The sequence below is a fragment of the Typha latifolia genome, chromosome 10 (assembly GCF_019914945.1).
Source record: "Typha latifolia isolate L0001 chromosome 10, TyphaL0001v2, whole genome shotgun sequence".
NCBI lineage: Eukaryota > Viridiplantae > Streptophyta > Magnoliopsida > Poales > Typhaceae > Typha > Typha latifolia.
In genome coordinates this window covers 627,372-642,613 of record NC_133095.1, presented here as the reverse complement: position 1 = coordinate 642,613, position 15,242 = coordinate 627,372, and the positions used below count along the sequence as shown (strand labels likewise).

The following is a 15,242-nucleotide window of genomic DNA, read 5'->3' as shown; positions in this document are numbered from 1 at the left end:
GCAAGGTCGAACCTTTCCTCTCTTTTTTTAAGAATATAATGATAATTATAGGTTAGACGAAAAAAAAAAACTAGCTCTTTTCGACATATTAAAGAGCTGAGCTAAGTCGAGAGCGTGCCAAGAAGAAATGCAATTCCCCTATTTCCTAGTTTCGGAAACCTGCCTGAGAAATGGCATACTAGCGTTTGGGAAATGGGAAGTGGTAGACTCGAATCAGACTATTGATGTAGCACCTTATAATCCCATATTTGAACTAGACCGACTACCATAGAACCATCCTCGTCGATCTCTTACGAATTAGTCAACTTGTTACCAATTTTGACAAATAGGAAATCCTAAATACCATTCATATACTATTCAATTGACAAATATTGACTTTAGAAACATCAGAGTCAAAACCACATTCATAAAGGAAGGATGAGAGTCAACATGGTGAGGAGCAGTAGGCCAACTAAGACGCTTCAATTATGTCCTGCCTGCAGGCAGCATCCCAGAGCTCAAATAAAACATTAACAATGAAATAGTGCATAAAATGTAAGCGATGACATCTCAAAGTTGGCAGACAAGGAAATCGATATGGAAACGAAGGTTCACTCCTGAAAGAAGGAAATAAAAGGAATATCGATATACAAAAGCATGAGAATATCATATTACAATAAAAGTTCACTGCCTGCATGCAGCAAATAGCCTTGGTTGAAAAGTTCTCACACACACACACACACAAAAACAAAACAAATGCAACATGGCTCACGGAGCATGTTAGGCTGATGAATTAAGGACGGAGCACATGAGCTCCAAGATGGCAACAGCTGATGATCAAGAGCAACATCTGTAAATAAAAAAACACCATATGCAAAACATGGCAAAAGGATAGTTCAAAATTTAATTGAAAAACCCTAACATTAAAAATGATCAAAGTAAATCTAAATTACCGTAAATAACAATAAAAAGAGTATGACATGCAGCACGGATGGTAGAAAAATAAATTGCATTGATAGTAGTAAAACTCAAATCAAATGCAAAGATGTCCATAGAAGAATGTAAGTTTCTTAAGTAATCTATGTCAAGATTCGGATAATTAACTTACATGATGGAGAGCTCAAGTCTCATCAACTCTTCAAAGATCATCAGACAACTAAATGGACAGAAGCATGGAGTCAAATGAAATATTGCTTCATTGGTATTAGTATTAAATTCAGTATGACTGGTTATGCTAGGTCCTTTCAGCAACTAATAATGCCTCAAGTTCTTCCCTACGTCGCTCCAATTCCTGAAACAGCATGAATTGGACTTCAAGTTTACAAACATATACAAAAAGTTACAGAAATTAGAAAAGCGAAAATGAAGGGGGGAAGCCCAAACAGAAAAACTAAAAATGGACAAGCAAAATTATTATCCATAAATAGAATGCGAAATGCATGTTCAACTCACAGCTACTTCATTTACATTAGTTGGCACGATTAACAGCAAGAAGAGTTACAGGAACTGAAACAATACAATGCCTAGAGTAGTTGACTCCCAATCAGGGCTCTTATGAGACACAAAATTAAATCGAGAAAACTCAAAAGTGGAAAGTGGAAACAGAAGAAGGGACAGATAAGTTCCTTGTTTCCTTAGCAGTCATATTATCATCATCCAAGTTCATTGCAAGTGAAATTTATCAGTCACAGGACCCAAAATCATGACAGAATCTAATAATTAGATTGACACAAAAATCTGTCGGAGTATTGGCTTCTCGACTGAGGCAATTTCAACCAAGAAAGTGATGTATCAATGTGCCCCAAAAGAACAAAAAAAATAGACAAAAGGAATGTATTTTGCTCCTAAATCAAGGGAATATCACAGACACAATCCTAATGAAGAAAATGGCAAGATTTGAAGTAGGGAAGTATACAAGCTTCAACTTTTGAGTTAAAGAGTATGACACAAGTAAAAAAGAATGCCAGCAAATAATAAAGTTCATGGAGATGCTAGATTAAGTATTTCCTAGTATACTTGCCTCAAGATATTAATTGGCCACGTAAAAACCAAATCCAAGAAGTAAAACAATAACAAAAGTAACAATGGCAATGTAGAATGCTAACGTAAAATACAACATCATCCATATTGTCCAAGGTCAATAATCCTTTCATGCAAAGGACTAAATGCTTACCTCCAGATCTCTGGCTGCTTGATCTCGGGTTATTTCCTTTTTCTGCCGTGCACGCTTCAAGAAACCAAGACACAGTGCACCCTGAATATTTGCAGCTATAAGTTTGCAGTACATATATTGAACTCTAGACTAAAATTTTGGAGTTACATGGTGTTAAAACTTAAATAGAGCACAAGCAAGCTAATCTCACCAACAGCAGTTGAACTAATGAATCTTGAGTTCATCATATCTCTTGCTTCATTTCTATCCACAGTTTAGCTTGTTTACTCTCAAATAGATTTAGAAGAAAAAAAATAAAAAATCCATATCATATTTTATTGAAAGCATTGGATGCCAAATTTGGCACATCCACACTCACGAATAACTAGATTGTGCTAGAGGAAATATCATCATGCGAATTAACGACCATGGATCACCAAATAGCAACCTTACCGAGATCACATAGATTAGACCACAAGCAAGAAGAAGATAGCTCGCGATCTCTTGAAGCAGAACCAAATCCTTCCTTACAACGTCTGGGTAAGCTTTGGTCATTATAGCGAGACTTGCGAAGGAAAAAGAATTAGCAAGCAAACAAACAAAGAAATAAATATCGCCAAATTCACACAGTAAACGAGGCAAGATACTTACAAGATCTGCAGCATTCCCCTACCAGGCCAGTACTCCAATACCTGAATGTATATATTACGCCAATTTAAATGCAAATTAAGTACAAACTATTAGCTATAAAATATTTTGAGAATTAAACACACCTTTGAGAACTTGAAAATAAAACTCCACTCAGTCTCCACGAGTGCCACGAACAGCGAGATCACCACCGCGTAGCACCGAAAAATTCCCCCAAAGATCTTTTGCATGAACCAGAATCAAGAGAGGAAGAGCAAAAAAAAAAAAAGAAATGGGAAAAAGGACGAGAGGGAGAAGAGTCATTAAAGCTTACATCAGATCCATTCTTGAAGGATAGGACGGCGGAGAGGGCGTTGACGGCCGCGCAGAGGATGGCGGTCACGGCGGTGACGACGTTGAAGCAGCGGCAAACGATCAACAAGGGGTCCGGCCGTACACGAATTCTCGCTGGCGTCGGCGCTTGCTGCGAGCTCTCTCCACCTGCCTCCGTCTCTCTGGCCATTGGCGATGTCTCTCTCAAGGCTCTGAAAGTTTCAGCAGTGGACGATGATATCTATCAGAAGAGGCAGAGGAAATGGAAAGGTAGTTAGTTTTGTTCAGAGAGAGAGAGGGGGGAGGGGAGGGGGGGTTGGGATGCTTTACCTACTAGTCGAAGCAAGCAACGTGGGTGGAGGAGAGCGAAAGGGAGGTCCGAATAATTGGGCGAGTCCGAAATGGAAAGAATTCAGATGCCTGGAGTCTGTTTGTTGTATTACCTCAACGAATGAGTCGATTGGCCTGCCTGTCCCAAACTCCGGGCCACGCCATGGCATTACGTCGTTAGTATTGAGCATAATTTTCATCGGGCCCAACCGGCGCGGTCGGTCTGGGTGGTCCTCAGCCTACAATATAAATTGTAGGCAGTACAAGTTGATGAACAAAAGTGAAAGTAAAATGCATGTATATTACACAGTATATGCTGTACAAAATCTTAGATCAGATTGTATTTCTCAGGACTTGCATATTTCTCTCCCAACATACATTCAAGCAGAGATAAGCTTGTTTTACAACATTCTGACTGAATTTGAGATTAATCCTGAAGTTACAATTCAAGCGTTTCAAGGGAGTTTCCCCCACAGAACCAAAAATCCTTTATCTACCATTAAACCAAGATGGACCTAACCAATGTCCTGGCACTCTCCAATTCTTGCCTGTGGCCGTCATCAACATCATGGTCACTGAGGTACCGTTCTATCTGCAGAAAGAACTCATGTAGAGAACTAGATGTTAGTTTAAGTTCATCTAGGACAGCACAATCTTTACTCAAAACCTTTACACATATGAAGTGAACGAGGCCTAAGACCAAGCCAGAGTCTGCTCTTTCAAGTGCAACCTCTAGACCTGCAAAGAAGACACTGCTAACCGCGTCCAATATTCTCGGGCTTCCTTTCTTCAGGAGGATAACAATCATCTGTACTAGCTTTCTGAAGACAGATTCCTTTGTCTCTGTAATTTGAGTTGCCTGCTCGTTCTCGCTGAGTTCATTTAGTTCAACCAACTCGGCCTTGCCCAGAGCAGCAAGCCAAACAGGAAAATCTTCCCCGATGAAGTCACCTAGCTTTGAAGGTCCTCCTGCTTTATATGTTGCCTCGCACAGTTGGTTGCAACCCAATCCTAATACGAGAACAGGAAGCCATTGTTTGGCAATGGAAACAAAATAGGACGCGTGCTTTGATCCTAGACATGATTCAACAGAGGGTAGAAGGTCTAGAAGATCATTTGCAAGATAGAAAGCCTCTCGTGGTGGTGGCAAAGATTCATCTGAAGATGTGAGCACCAAATGGAGCAACTTGGCTGCATAGCTGAAGTAGCTCCTCAGAAGTGTCAGCATATCTTTTGAATTCTCTCCCTCGAGAGATTCTTCATGCTGCTGATGCCTTCTGATTGCAGATAACACGTGCTGGATATAAGCAGATGCAAACTTCAAGCACCTTACTTGGTGATGATGAGCAAGCTTCATAGTTGCAGCATCAACAAAAAATTTAAGTATCATTGTAACCAGCTTAATCAGATTTCTTGTTTCTCTTGCTTCATGAATACCATTTTTGAGCTCATCACCTACATGAAGAAAAGGTCACAGTGAATTACAAGTTTAGATCAACAAACTGTGGATTTCCTAACTCGTATAAATCAGATCCTAATATGGAATGTCAAAAAAGAGTTCTGGTGATCAAAGTATAATATTTATTTTGGAACCAAAAGAAATCCTCAGGTTGACAACTCCAATTTAAACTAAATAATACATGATATATTGCTCCTAAAAATAGATTCCATTTAATTTATAAACACATTCAATAAAATTAGCAGTACCTTCCAAAGTTTCTTTATGTCTGGATCTCTGTTGCTCCACAACTTTCTTTCTACGCTTGAGCTTGGAAGATGTATTGCATGGTTTTTCATGAACAGGTTTTCCAAAGAACTTCTCAGCACAGTTCAGTAAGTGATCCACTGAACGATCAACTTCTGTCTGGTAAATAGCAAATATTAGAGAAAACCACTGCAAGTTGTGTTGACTTATCAAAAAATTAGATTCCTATCAGAAATGCACAATTCAGAGGAAAAGCTGAACAAGGATAGACTACTAGTTCTGTAGTTCAGAATCTAAACATGAAGCCTTTTGAGTGGAGTCAATTAGCATGAAAAAGGACGACTAAATTTCACTTTTCACTTTTCTACAGGCTGATTGACACCTTTGAACCTTTATTAACAGTTGCATAAAGCTGGAAGAACTTACTTCTGGAAAAGAGCTTCCTTGCTGAAAATCATTATTCTTGTTGCTACCATGTTTTTCTGTACCAGCTAAATCAATATCTTGAAGAGACATATATACTGCAAAAGACATATATGCTGAGATAGGTGCTATATCCAAATGCTCGCTGTGCAAACACTGCTCAATACACAATTGTGAAATGGTCTTCAGAGAAGAAAATGTTGATCGGGAAACTGGAGATTTTAGAATAGAATTCCGGGCATCTTCAGTGTTCAGCAGATATTTGATCTGCCAAGATGCTGCTGCCGCTGCAGTAGCAAACTCTAGCTCAGAATTTGATGTGACAGATTTTGCTGATCTTTCTAGAACTTTTGTCAGAGCTTTGAACATGTCATCAAACCAACCACAAGAAAGCATCAACTTATGAACTGCCAATATTAATCCTTGTTGCTCTACATTCTCTGATAGTTCAAAAGAATTCAGGATGATGTCCATACAATCACCACGTAATCCAGCCAAATTATCTGGAGATACAGCGGAAGCAATGGTCAAGATAGAAGTCCGGGCACGCTCAGAAGCTGCTGCAGTAAGCAAGCACTTTAACTTGGCAGTTGAAAAGAACTCCCTCAGAGCAGTCATACTAGATGATTCCTTGGAAAGTCCGTGGATTATATTGGCCGATGCAACAAGCAAACCATCAATCTGATCTGGATTTAGGCCCTTCCGTGATAAGGCTAAACCGGTAAAGACCCTCAGAAGTTCCATGAGAGACCTCAAGGATGACCCTTCTGACAAAGCAAATTCACAGAACCTTGCCCCAGCAGCAGGGGACCTTTTTACTAAAGCAACAACACGGCTACATGCCTCCTTCAAAGTCAACTTCGATGGAAAGTAAGAGGGAATGAGAAGCCTCGTGATCTTTTGAGCAACACGAGAGTGATCATTTGCAAGAGAAGACAATAGAGTGTCTAAACCCACTATCTGAAAATTAACCAATCAATAAAGCAACTTGAATTATTATTTCAACTTAAGATGAAATAATAGATATTACAGTAACTCATAATGTTTGTGTATACCTTATGAAATTGGAAAGAATGAATATCACGGACAACTAAAAGGAGATCAACAATAGCAACTCGAACAGAAAGAACAGGATCCAAGACCAAGCTACCCAATCTTGGAATAAGAACTTTCATAATTTCATGAGTCTGAGGATTGTCAAGTAAATATATAGCACCATTCACTGTTGATAACCTCACCTCATTGCATGAATCATGTGACATATTATCAATAATCTTCGCTAGAAACTTTGTAATCATTGATGAAGGAATAACCTCCCAAAACAGATGAAGAATTCGACACAATCCTTCAACTGCAACTGTCCTTACTTCAGGGCAATCATCCAAAAGAAGTTTATCTAATAAAAAGAACTGTTTGTCAAGCAAGGTATCCTTTGCTTCCTTTGTGACATCTGGATCTTCAAGTGGGAACATATCTAAGAATAGATATAATGCATTTTGACGAACATTGGAGTTGGCAACCTGCATTAATCACACGTTCACCACTGGGAATGCAGCAAAATGCAAAGCTAAAAACTAAAAATATACAGAATAAAAAGGTCATTTAACAACTACGAGGTGCTATAGATGTAAATATCCATGGATTTAAAAGATACAAAGAAAACTTGATATAAAATCCATCATTTGGTCGTATTAACTACTAGACAATAGGTGTAGCTAAAAATACCTTAGAAGATTGTTTTCGTCACTTGGTCTACAGTGCAATATGTCCAAGACCAAGATGTGCAAAAGATGGAACGGGACCAACCAGAGTCATAGAATTAATACTTTTTCAGCTAAAACACCTAAAATGACATGTATCTTAAGATGACAATATTTTACTATAAGGACTTGAGCAGCTAACTTGGCAGTGGAGTGCAGTTGATAACAGTGGAAGAACAAGAGGGAAGAGGCAGAAAGAATGTACCTGTAAAGATCGGAATAGCACAGGCTCCACGAGACGGAAGAGAAGCTTCTCAACTCCATCAGTTGCCCGCTGATCAATGAAACCTCCTAACACCCTCCTAATCGACGCAGCCAACGACCTAGAACTCGCGTGTATTGCGCCTTCAATCAACCCTTGCAAGAACCCATCCTCAATCTCCTCTCTCAGACATCCCACCGACCCCTTCCAAGCCTTAAAAATAATCTCGCCATATGCCTCTAAAACTGACTTCCTCCCAAATGGTATCTGAGATCTAATCAGCGCCAGAGCTTCCTTCGCAAGCTGCCCATTCAATCCGAGCAAAAATGCGACAAACCTTCTACCTTCATCCGTTTTCAAATACACCGGTGTGATCACACATCGTACAAGGAGCAATCTCACATCCTCTATGCTCTCGTCGGAATAATCAAACAACATGAAAGCCTCCCGGAGAGTGTAAACTCTCTTCACGTCCGCTTTCTTGCATATAGTTAGCGACTTTGAGAGCAAAAAGGGCAGAGACTGGGTGATGAGCTGCTCCCTACCGGGCAATTGCGCCTTCCACCAGTCCTCGCAGAGGGCAGCGACCTGGGAGAGAAGCACCGGGTCCGCCTCGTAGAGGACGAGGCCGTCATGGAGGGATCTGACGGCTGGGAGGAGTTCGGACGGCGGGAAGGGTTTCTTTGGGTGGGAGAGGCAGAGCTGCGCAACGTACGCATAGGCGCGAAGGTTCTTGAGGTGGATTGCGTCTAGGTTTTGTGATTGGGTCCCGCGAGATCGCTTCGACGGCGGAGAGCGAGAAGAGCGAGTCGGCGAGGAGGATTTGGAGGAGGAGACGGATTGAGAGATGGAGAGGTGTAGGGAGGAGGGGAGAGAGGAAACGAGAGGGGAGGAAGGGGTAAGAGACCATATTTGGGTTTTGAGGGTGGACTTACCGGAATTGGAGGAGAATAGGGAAGTAGCGGCGGAGAGCAGATCGTCGACCGATGATGGGAGGGTGGAGCGGTGGCGCTTCTCCATTGGATCGCCGTGGAATCGCCGGAGATCGGTAGGGCTTGGTTGGGTGGGGTTAGAAATTTTGGCGCTGGATTTGGGAGTAGTTTGAATTGGGAAAATTAGAGCGCGTGTTACTTCGTGGGCTTAAACTCGAACGCAGACCAGCCCCTATCCCTCTGTGGATTGGCTTTGATGGGCCTCTATTGAATCTAAAACTCCATTATAAATTCACCACATTCAAATCTAACTTGGGCCAACCCAAATTTAGCTTTTAATAATGTACTTTGCGAACTATATATAAATCTTGCGTTACCATTAATAATTGTTGTAATTGAAGAAGACTTGGAACATTTATAATTATAACTAAATCAAACTACGTATAGTTTCTACTTTTGTACTTCGTTAACCCCGTTACCCGTAGATGATCAATGCAGTACAAACCGACCAATTCACGAACAATCAAACCTTTCCAGTTCATTGTTAAAGGTTCTTGTGTGAAAGAAAGAGCATGGAAGGCTCACAAAACTCGAGTACTGTGACTGCCTCAAACCTCGAGATTGACCAGGTCAGTGAAATGAGAACCAGTGCTTCAATTCTTTGCAATAGATTTTAAGGTATAAAAAAAGAAAGGAAGGATTAGCATCCCTTTATCCATCTCGCAAATCCTTAATCTAAAAAAACAATTCAGATTGTTAATATTCTTCTCATGATGTACTGGAACAACACTAGCAGACAGAATCACCATTTCAAAACAAATATAAGAATGGGTGTGTTTGACCAGGCCAGACTGAGACATAGTAAACTTTTTCCTCCTTGGGCTTCACAAGCTAAAATCTTTAAACTACTCTCCTTGGCTTAGCCTGCAACATTTGTGCAGGGCCACCAATTGAATCACACCCTTTGTTCAGAGACCCACTGCATAAAATTCCAACTGCAACCCCTTTTCCTTGTATTTTAATCCCACTCTCCTGGTGCTTTCCAAGAGCCAACCTGCCATCCAGAGGGGTACCACTTACTTCTAGGTGGTACACATTTGAACCAACAAGTTTACCAAACTTTGTCTTCAAGTCTGTTCTTTGACTGCATGGACAAATGCCAAGGCAATTAAAAACAATCCATCAATGGCCTTTGGTTTGAACCAAATCACAGCTATATCTGATCATTGACAAGGAGTGGAGAGTGGAGGTGATAGGATTATACAGGAGGCTTGCTGCTTGCACACTGAAGCGAGAAAAATAACTTCAGATGCCACATGCTTCAGAGAGGCAGTACAGAGTACTCCTCATGGGGAAAAGAGTTGCTGCAGAGATAGATGATGGTGCTGAGAAAGTCCATGGGCATTTCATTGACAGTGGCTCTTTAGAACTTTTACCAGCTGGATTGCATGGTGAGGCATGACTTTATCCGAGAGTGCAAAGCCAGAAGGCTACTTGTACTGCATACAGCTTCAAAGTAATAAATTTATAGGTTGTAGTTATAACCATACAAGCATTTTGTACTTGGATGTAAGAGATGAATAGTTTTATTCCAAGGATTATGTAGGGTTTTGATGGATAATCCCATATATCTTCTCAAATCATAGTATGTGTTGATGCAACTGCATGTCCAAAAGCATAACATTGTACATATAAAGAGCTCAACATGCACAAAAAAGTTCATTGGATTCTACTTTCTAGAAGCAAAGGCTGGTCATGATTCCATGGCAGAAAACAAAGCAGACACGAATGCAATCAAATTTCCTTTTCAAAAACCAATCAAATCCACTCATATCCATCTAACTTTACACAAATGCACTGAAACACACTACCACAATTCCATTGCTTTACAGTCTTTTTCAATGACTCAGACAAGAACCCTCAAAATGGACACCAACATGACTGAGATAAGAGCTGCATCAAGGAGTAGATAGATATCTCCACTTGTTTCTTCCACTGACCCTTATAAATCATCAAGGGAAACTGATTCAATGCTCTCAGCACTATTCACAAACATTATTTCACTGGCTTCATGGGGTCACCTCCTCTGGACTTCTGCATTGCAGCCACCCTTCTTTGCCTACTCTGGATAAAGTTCTACTCTTTAATCTTTCAATAACAAACCTTTCCAAACTAACTCACCAATCAAGAAATTCTAAAAACTTACCACTCAAATGAGCAATTTTGCCAAAAAAAATAACAAAAGATTATGGTGAAAAAAAATGACATAAAACAAACAAACCAAGCCCATGGACATCTTAAAAAAAGGAAATGCCAGGGCATTTTTAATTACTATGTGCTATTGTAACTTTCTCCTCTTATTGCCTGTAGTGGTGAAAGAGGCAGTATCTGTGACATCAACTGCATCAGTAACACTGGAACAGTTTGCTGACAATTCTGAAGAAGCTAACCTCCTTAATATCTTCAGCTTCTTGTATGACTCTTGATACATTGCATAATAGCATGCATATACATTCTCCTGAAATGAAGGATAATATTGGAGTCAAATCACTTAATATCAACTGACTATTTTTTCCATAAACACTAGATCCACCAACATTTGTCTTACTGCGAAAACTTTTATCATTTGACATATTTGCAAAGTTGACTCCTTTTTCATGTATATTTGCAAAAATCACCTCACTGTCTCTTTCTCAAGGAGCAAGAGGGGAGAAGTATAAGAAGCCCATTTGCAAACGAAAAAGGAGCCTTTTTGTTCTTTTCTCAATAAGACTACAATGTAATTGTCGGTATGCAATAGTGCAGCAAATCAAAAGGAGAATTCTCTTAGCTTAAGAGAGGGCACCTTATCTAAGGACCCACAAAGGGTAAGTGTGCTCATCTTTGATTCCACTAATTCCTTCGTCAATCTCTCATTGGATGCGGCTAATATGGCAGCTGCAGCCATAGTGGATGGCCTATAGTTTAGAGTATTCATCACTGCGTTCACCAAAAAGCATATGAGATAGAAAGAAATAGCAAGACTTTTGCTAAAGTAACCACAAAAAAGTGTATCTATCTTGTAACTAACCTTCAATAGTATCAAAAATAAACTCCATAGCTCTATGCATTGAATCCTTTGATCTCTCATTACATTCAAACTTAGAAGGGAAGTAGTTTAGATACTCAAATGGAGTCACTGAGCTCATGCGCCATTCAAGAGTAGTTAACACTAGTAGTTCCATTCTTTGTATTGCCTTGATATCAAACTCATACTCTTCTACACTAAAATCCGACAGCAATGGCACCTTGCTCTCTTCCATCTTTGCAGCCAGAGACAAGCAAGCTATAGATAGTAATCGAACTGCCCACGTCTTCCCCTTCTGATATAATAAGATAATGTGAGAAAAAGATAAACAATAAAGAAAAGATCAATAACAGAGTAAATAGCTTCACTTTACATCAATGGCTCGTCGCGCAAAGAAGCGATCGAAGTAAGAGACTGCTACATACGCAGTTTGGTGGTTGAAGCTGTAACAAATCCTCATCTGATGAACAACGAAGGACTAGACTTGCTCAATACAACAATGGATATCCAAGATTAGATTAAAGACAATAAACAAATTTCCAAGGGCTCACTTGTAAGATCCATCGGACGGCTGTGGAGCGCGCCCAGATGAACCATTCGTCGCAAGGAGAGGAACGGTGATAGCCTTGGCTCTCAAAGGCGAGCTCTTTGGACACCAACTTCTCTATGTATTCGTCTTCGGTTCCGACGGGAATAAACTTGCGGGCTTCCTCGTTCCCGCCGTTGGAGTCCAAGTCGGTGCAGTCTTCTTGGCAGATGAGGTGGGAGATGGAGATGCCAGAGCAATCGGAGGAGTCGTCTTCCATTGGGATTTATTTCGTTTCGATGTTGGTTTTGGGATTCTTCTATTCGCGGGGGCTAATCTGCATTTTTTAGGAATCGGGTGAGGATGGGGGAGAAATCTAATCTTTGTCCGCCGACGGTTGGCTGCCGGGCCCAAATATAGCGGGGAGGAGAAGGAGGAGGAGGAGGAGGAGGAGACGATCTTTGGCGCAGTTTAGCCTCAGCAGTTACAGCGGCAGAGACAGTGTTCCTCGCTAAATAGTATACTCTCTCTCTCTCTCTCCCCCAAGGGATTTTTCGAAGAAATTTAATTGATTTTGATGTCTTTTTTATGAATTTTTTATTTCAGTGAGTCCGGTAATTGCAGTTGGGTCCGGTTGATTTCAAGTACAATCCAATTAGTTCCGATGTGATTTGGTTTATTTTGAGGTGCGGCTGGATACAATTGTAACGCGATGTGGTTTATTTTTTTATGTAGTTAACAGGTTCGGGTCTGCGAATTTAATGGGACAGTGGGCCATGTTACTTGATGGGCCTGACCCGGATTGTTTGGCCCAATTATAATAAAGAAGAACGATGTCTTTCATTAATTCAAACTTTTTATTACAAAGGAGGATATAGAATCTCTTACATTCAGCAAAGCGAAATAAATAGAAACGAACAACTTCATAACATTGTAAATAGTTGAGAGTTACTAAACTTCTTCTTTACTCCCCGAGCTCGAAAGCAGAGACATTGAAGCTATCGGATAAGCCGGTGCCGGTTTTGAAGGTGATCTTACCTTTAGAAGCTTCTTCTACGTACACCTCCACCACAGTGAGCCACATGAACATCTCCCTAGTCTTCACGCCGGTGATCTTCTTCAGCTTGCCCTTCTCCACGAACGCCGTCACCTCGGTGGCGTACGACACCACCTGCTTGATCTTTTTGAACGTGTGATCCTTCTTCTTCTTCTGAACAAACCATATAAATCCAGCCGTGCGATTGTAGCCGAACTCCTCGATGTCCTCCAAAGGTAGCAAGCCTTTCGGGAGGTCGAGCTCTTCCAGCAGTTGGATGGAGTTCTTCTTGCAGAGGTCGTCTCCACGGACTACCTCGGCACCTTCGCGATAGCTCTCAATGGTTTGGGATGCCATTATATATCTACTACTACCTACCTTGCCAAATATAAAAGACTGGAAGGTATTAGAGAGTGAGGAGACTCAAGAGGTATAGTGCAAAGATAGAGGTTGTGATGAAAGGTTTAGGAGAGAGGTGATGCATATATATAGATAGTGGTGGGGACTCTTGGTCAATTAAACTATGCTGTTCATCTTCTAGTCAAGATTCTTGTTGGAATTCTTAATGAGACAGAAGACGAAAAACTTGACAAAATGTCATAAGATCCAGACGTTCATTTTTGACCCCATCATTTGGATCTCACTAAGAAGCTTTCAAGATGTAGGAGCAGTGGAGCAACTGAATTGAACGCGTCTTGGCCACAACTATATAGCTCCGACGAGTTGGACGAAGACATTAATATTGACGTGTAAAAAAAGTTACAGAAGTCGTTTAATATTGAAACCGGAGCATTGACTTGGTCAACTCATGGGCTTGGTCATATAAGTAATGCGGGGCCCATTGGCACCGGGTCAAATTTGTTGGCCTCCCACCTTGCTTCCTACGTCGCACCTCTCTATATATACTCGTCTCCTCTTCCCAATCCCTCCATCACAAACTTTACTTCACTCCAAACTCTCTTACACAATTGATTAGAAAGCTTAGATAAAATGGCATCCCAAACCATTGAGAGCTATCGCGAAGGTGCCGAGGTAGTCCGTGGAGACGACCTCTGCAAGAAGAACTCCATCCAACTGCTGGAAGAGCTCGACCTCCCGAAAGGCTTGCTACCTTTGGAGGACATCGAGGAGTTCGGCTACAATCGCACGGCTGGATTTATATGGTTTGTTCAGAAGAAGAAGAAGGATCACACGTTCAAAAAGATCAAGCAGGTGGTGTCGTACGCCACCGAGGTGACGGCGTTCGTGGAGAAGGGCAAGCTGAAGAAGATCACCGGCGTGAAGACTAGGGAGATGTTCATGTGGCTCACTGTGGTGGAGGTGTACGTAGAAGAAGCTTCTAAAGGTAAGATCACCTTCAAAACCGGCACCGGCTTATCCGATAGCTTCAATGTCTCTGCTTTCGAGCTCGGAGAGTAAAGAAGGAGTTTAGTAACTCTCAACTATTTACAATGTTATGAAGTCGTTCGTTTCTATTTATTTCGCTTTGCTGAATGTAAGAGATTTTATATCCTCCTTGTAATATAAAGTTTGAATTAATGAAAGGCAACGTTCTGTCTGTAATTGGATATGAATATGAACACAATTGGGTCAAGAATTTTGTCAGTTTAAATCTGCAGCCCGATAAATTTTGGCCCGTTCCAATTATTTTGCATTTGAACTTTTTGAACGATCTGGCTCGTTAACTTCTCATTGACTCCAATTGATTTGAGTTTAATAGATGAACTAAAATATTAAGTACATTAGTACTAAAATTTTATTTTTGAATGATGATTTTTTTTTTCTTTTTCTTTAAAAGAAATCAAATTTATTGAGAGCTTATAAGCCTTTAAGTTGGCATGCTTGTGGGCTTAAGGCTTATAAGCCTGCAATCAACTTAGTTTATGAATTTTCTTTTATCTTTTTCTCTTGCGGGGTTATAAGATCGCATATTAAGTTATATATATATATATATATATATATATATATCTTTTTAAAAGTTATTAATATCGTAAACTTTATTTAAGAAAAAACTAAAATAAGTTATTGTAGGCTCATAAATTGGCAATCACATTATGAACTATTGTGAATTTAATAAATTTTAAAATATTAATCTGTTTATTTTAAAGAAAAATTTATGATATATGATAGAAGATTTAAAATTAAGGTATCATTACTCATTATTATCTGA

General features: G+C 40.2%; 5 protein-coding genes across 6 annotated transcripts; 1 reads left to right on the top strand and 4 right to left on the bottom strand.

Moving 5' to 3' along the window:
• Nucleotides 1-597: 597 nt before the first annotated feature.
• On the bottom strand, nucleotides 598-3,606 carry LOC140797042 (uncharacterized). 2 transcript variants are annotated; one of them, XM_073150313.1, is made up of 8 exons: nucleotides 3,422-3,606; nucleotides 3,093-3,303; nucleotides 2,905-3,000; nucleotides 2,783-2,823; nucleotides 2,585-2,696; nucleotides 2,153-2,233; nucleotides 1,088-1,270; nucleotides 598-829 (listed from the first exon to the last, which is right to left on the bottom strand). In XM_073150313.1, exons 1-7 carry the CDS (start codon nucleotides 3,589-3,591, stop codon nucleotides 1,214-1,216), a joined length of 768 nt encoding a protein of 255 aa, XP_073006414.1. In that variant the 5' UTR covers nucleotides 3,592-3,606; the 3' UTR covers nucleotides 598-829; nucleotides 1,088-1,213. The 2 variants fall into 2 exon arrangements, with proteins under 2 accessions (XP_073006414.1, XP_073006415.1); XM_073150314.1 differs by having other exon boundaries at nucleotides 3,093-3,332; nucleotides 3,422-3,578.
• Nucleotides 3,607-3,749: 143 nt separating this feature from the next.
• LOC140797041 (uncharacterized) lies at nucleotides 3,750-8,652 on the bottom strand. The gene is made up of 5 exons (XM_073150312.1): nucleotides 7,515-8,652; nucleotides 6,605-7,069; nucleotides 5,553-6,509; nucleotides 5,129-5,285; nucleotides 3,750-4,876 (listed from the first exon to the last, which is right to left on the bottom strand). The coding sequence occupies exons 1-5, from the start codon at nucleotides 8,529-8,531 to the stop codon at nucleotides 3,921-3,923; spliced, it is 3,552 nt and encodes a 1,183-aa protein (XP_073006413.1). The 5' UTR covers nucleotides 8,532-8,652; the 3' UTR covers nucleotides 3,750-3,920.
• Nucleotides 8,653-10,224: 1,572 nt separating this feature from the next.
• Nucleotides 10,225-12,580, bottom strand: LOC140796879 (cyclin-D5-1-like). Its single transcript, XM_073150040.1, has 5 exons — nucleotides 12,062-12,580; nucleotides 11,884-11,970; nucleotides 11,514-11,805; nucleotides 11,289-11,422; nucleotides 10,225-10,961 (listed from the first exon to the last, which is right to left on the bottom strand). The coding sequence occupies exons 1-5, from the start codon at nucleotides 12,314-12,316 to the stop codon at nucleotides 10,782-10,784; spliced, it is 948 nt and encodes a 315-aa protein (XP_073006141.1). The 5' UTR covers nucleotides 12,317-12,580; the 3' UTR covers nucleotides 10,225-10,781.
• Nucleotides 12,581-12,851: 271 nt separating this feature from the next.
• On the bottom strand, nucleotides 12,852-13,524 carry LOC140796880 (uncharacterized). The gene has a single exon (XM_073150041.1). The coding sequence runs from the start codon at nucleotides 13,427-13,429 to the stop codon at nucleotides 13,001-13,003; it is 429 nt and encodes a 142-aa protein (XP_073006142.1). The 5' UTR covers nucleotides 13,430-13,524; the 3' UTR covers nucleotides 12,852-13,000.
• Nucleotides 13,525-14,006: 482 nt separating this feature from the next.
• On the top strand, nucleotides 14,007-14,635 carry LOC140796986 (uncharacterized). The gene has a single exon (XM_073150221.1). It carries the CDS (start codon nucleotides 14,063-14,065, stop codon nucleotides 14,489-14,491), a length of 429 nt encoding a protein of 142 aa, XP_073006322.1. The 5' UTR covers nucleotides 14,007-14,062; the 3' UTR covers nucleotides 14,492-14,635.
• The last annotated feature ends 607 nt before the right edge of the window (nucleotides 14,636-15,242 follow it).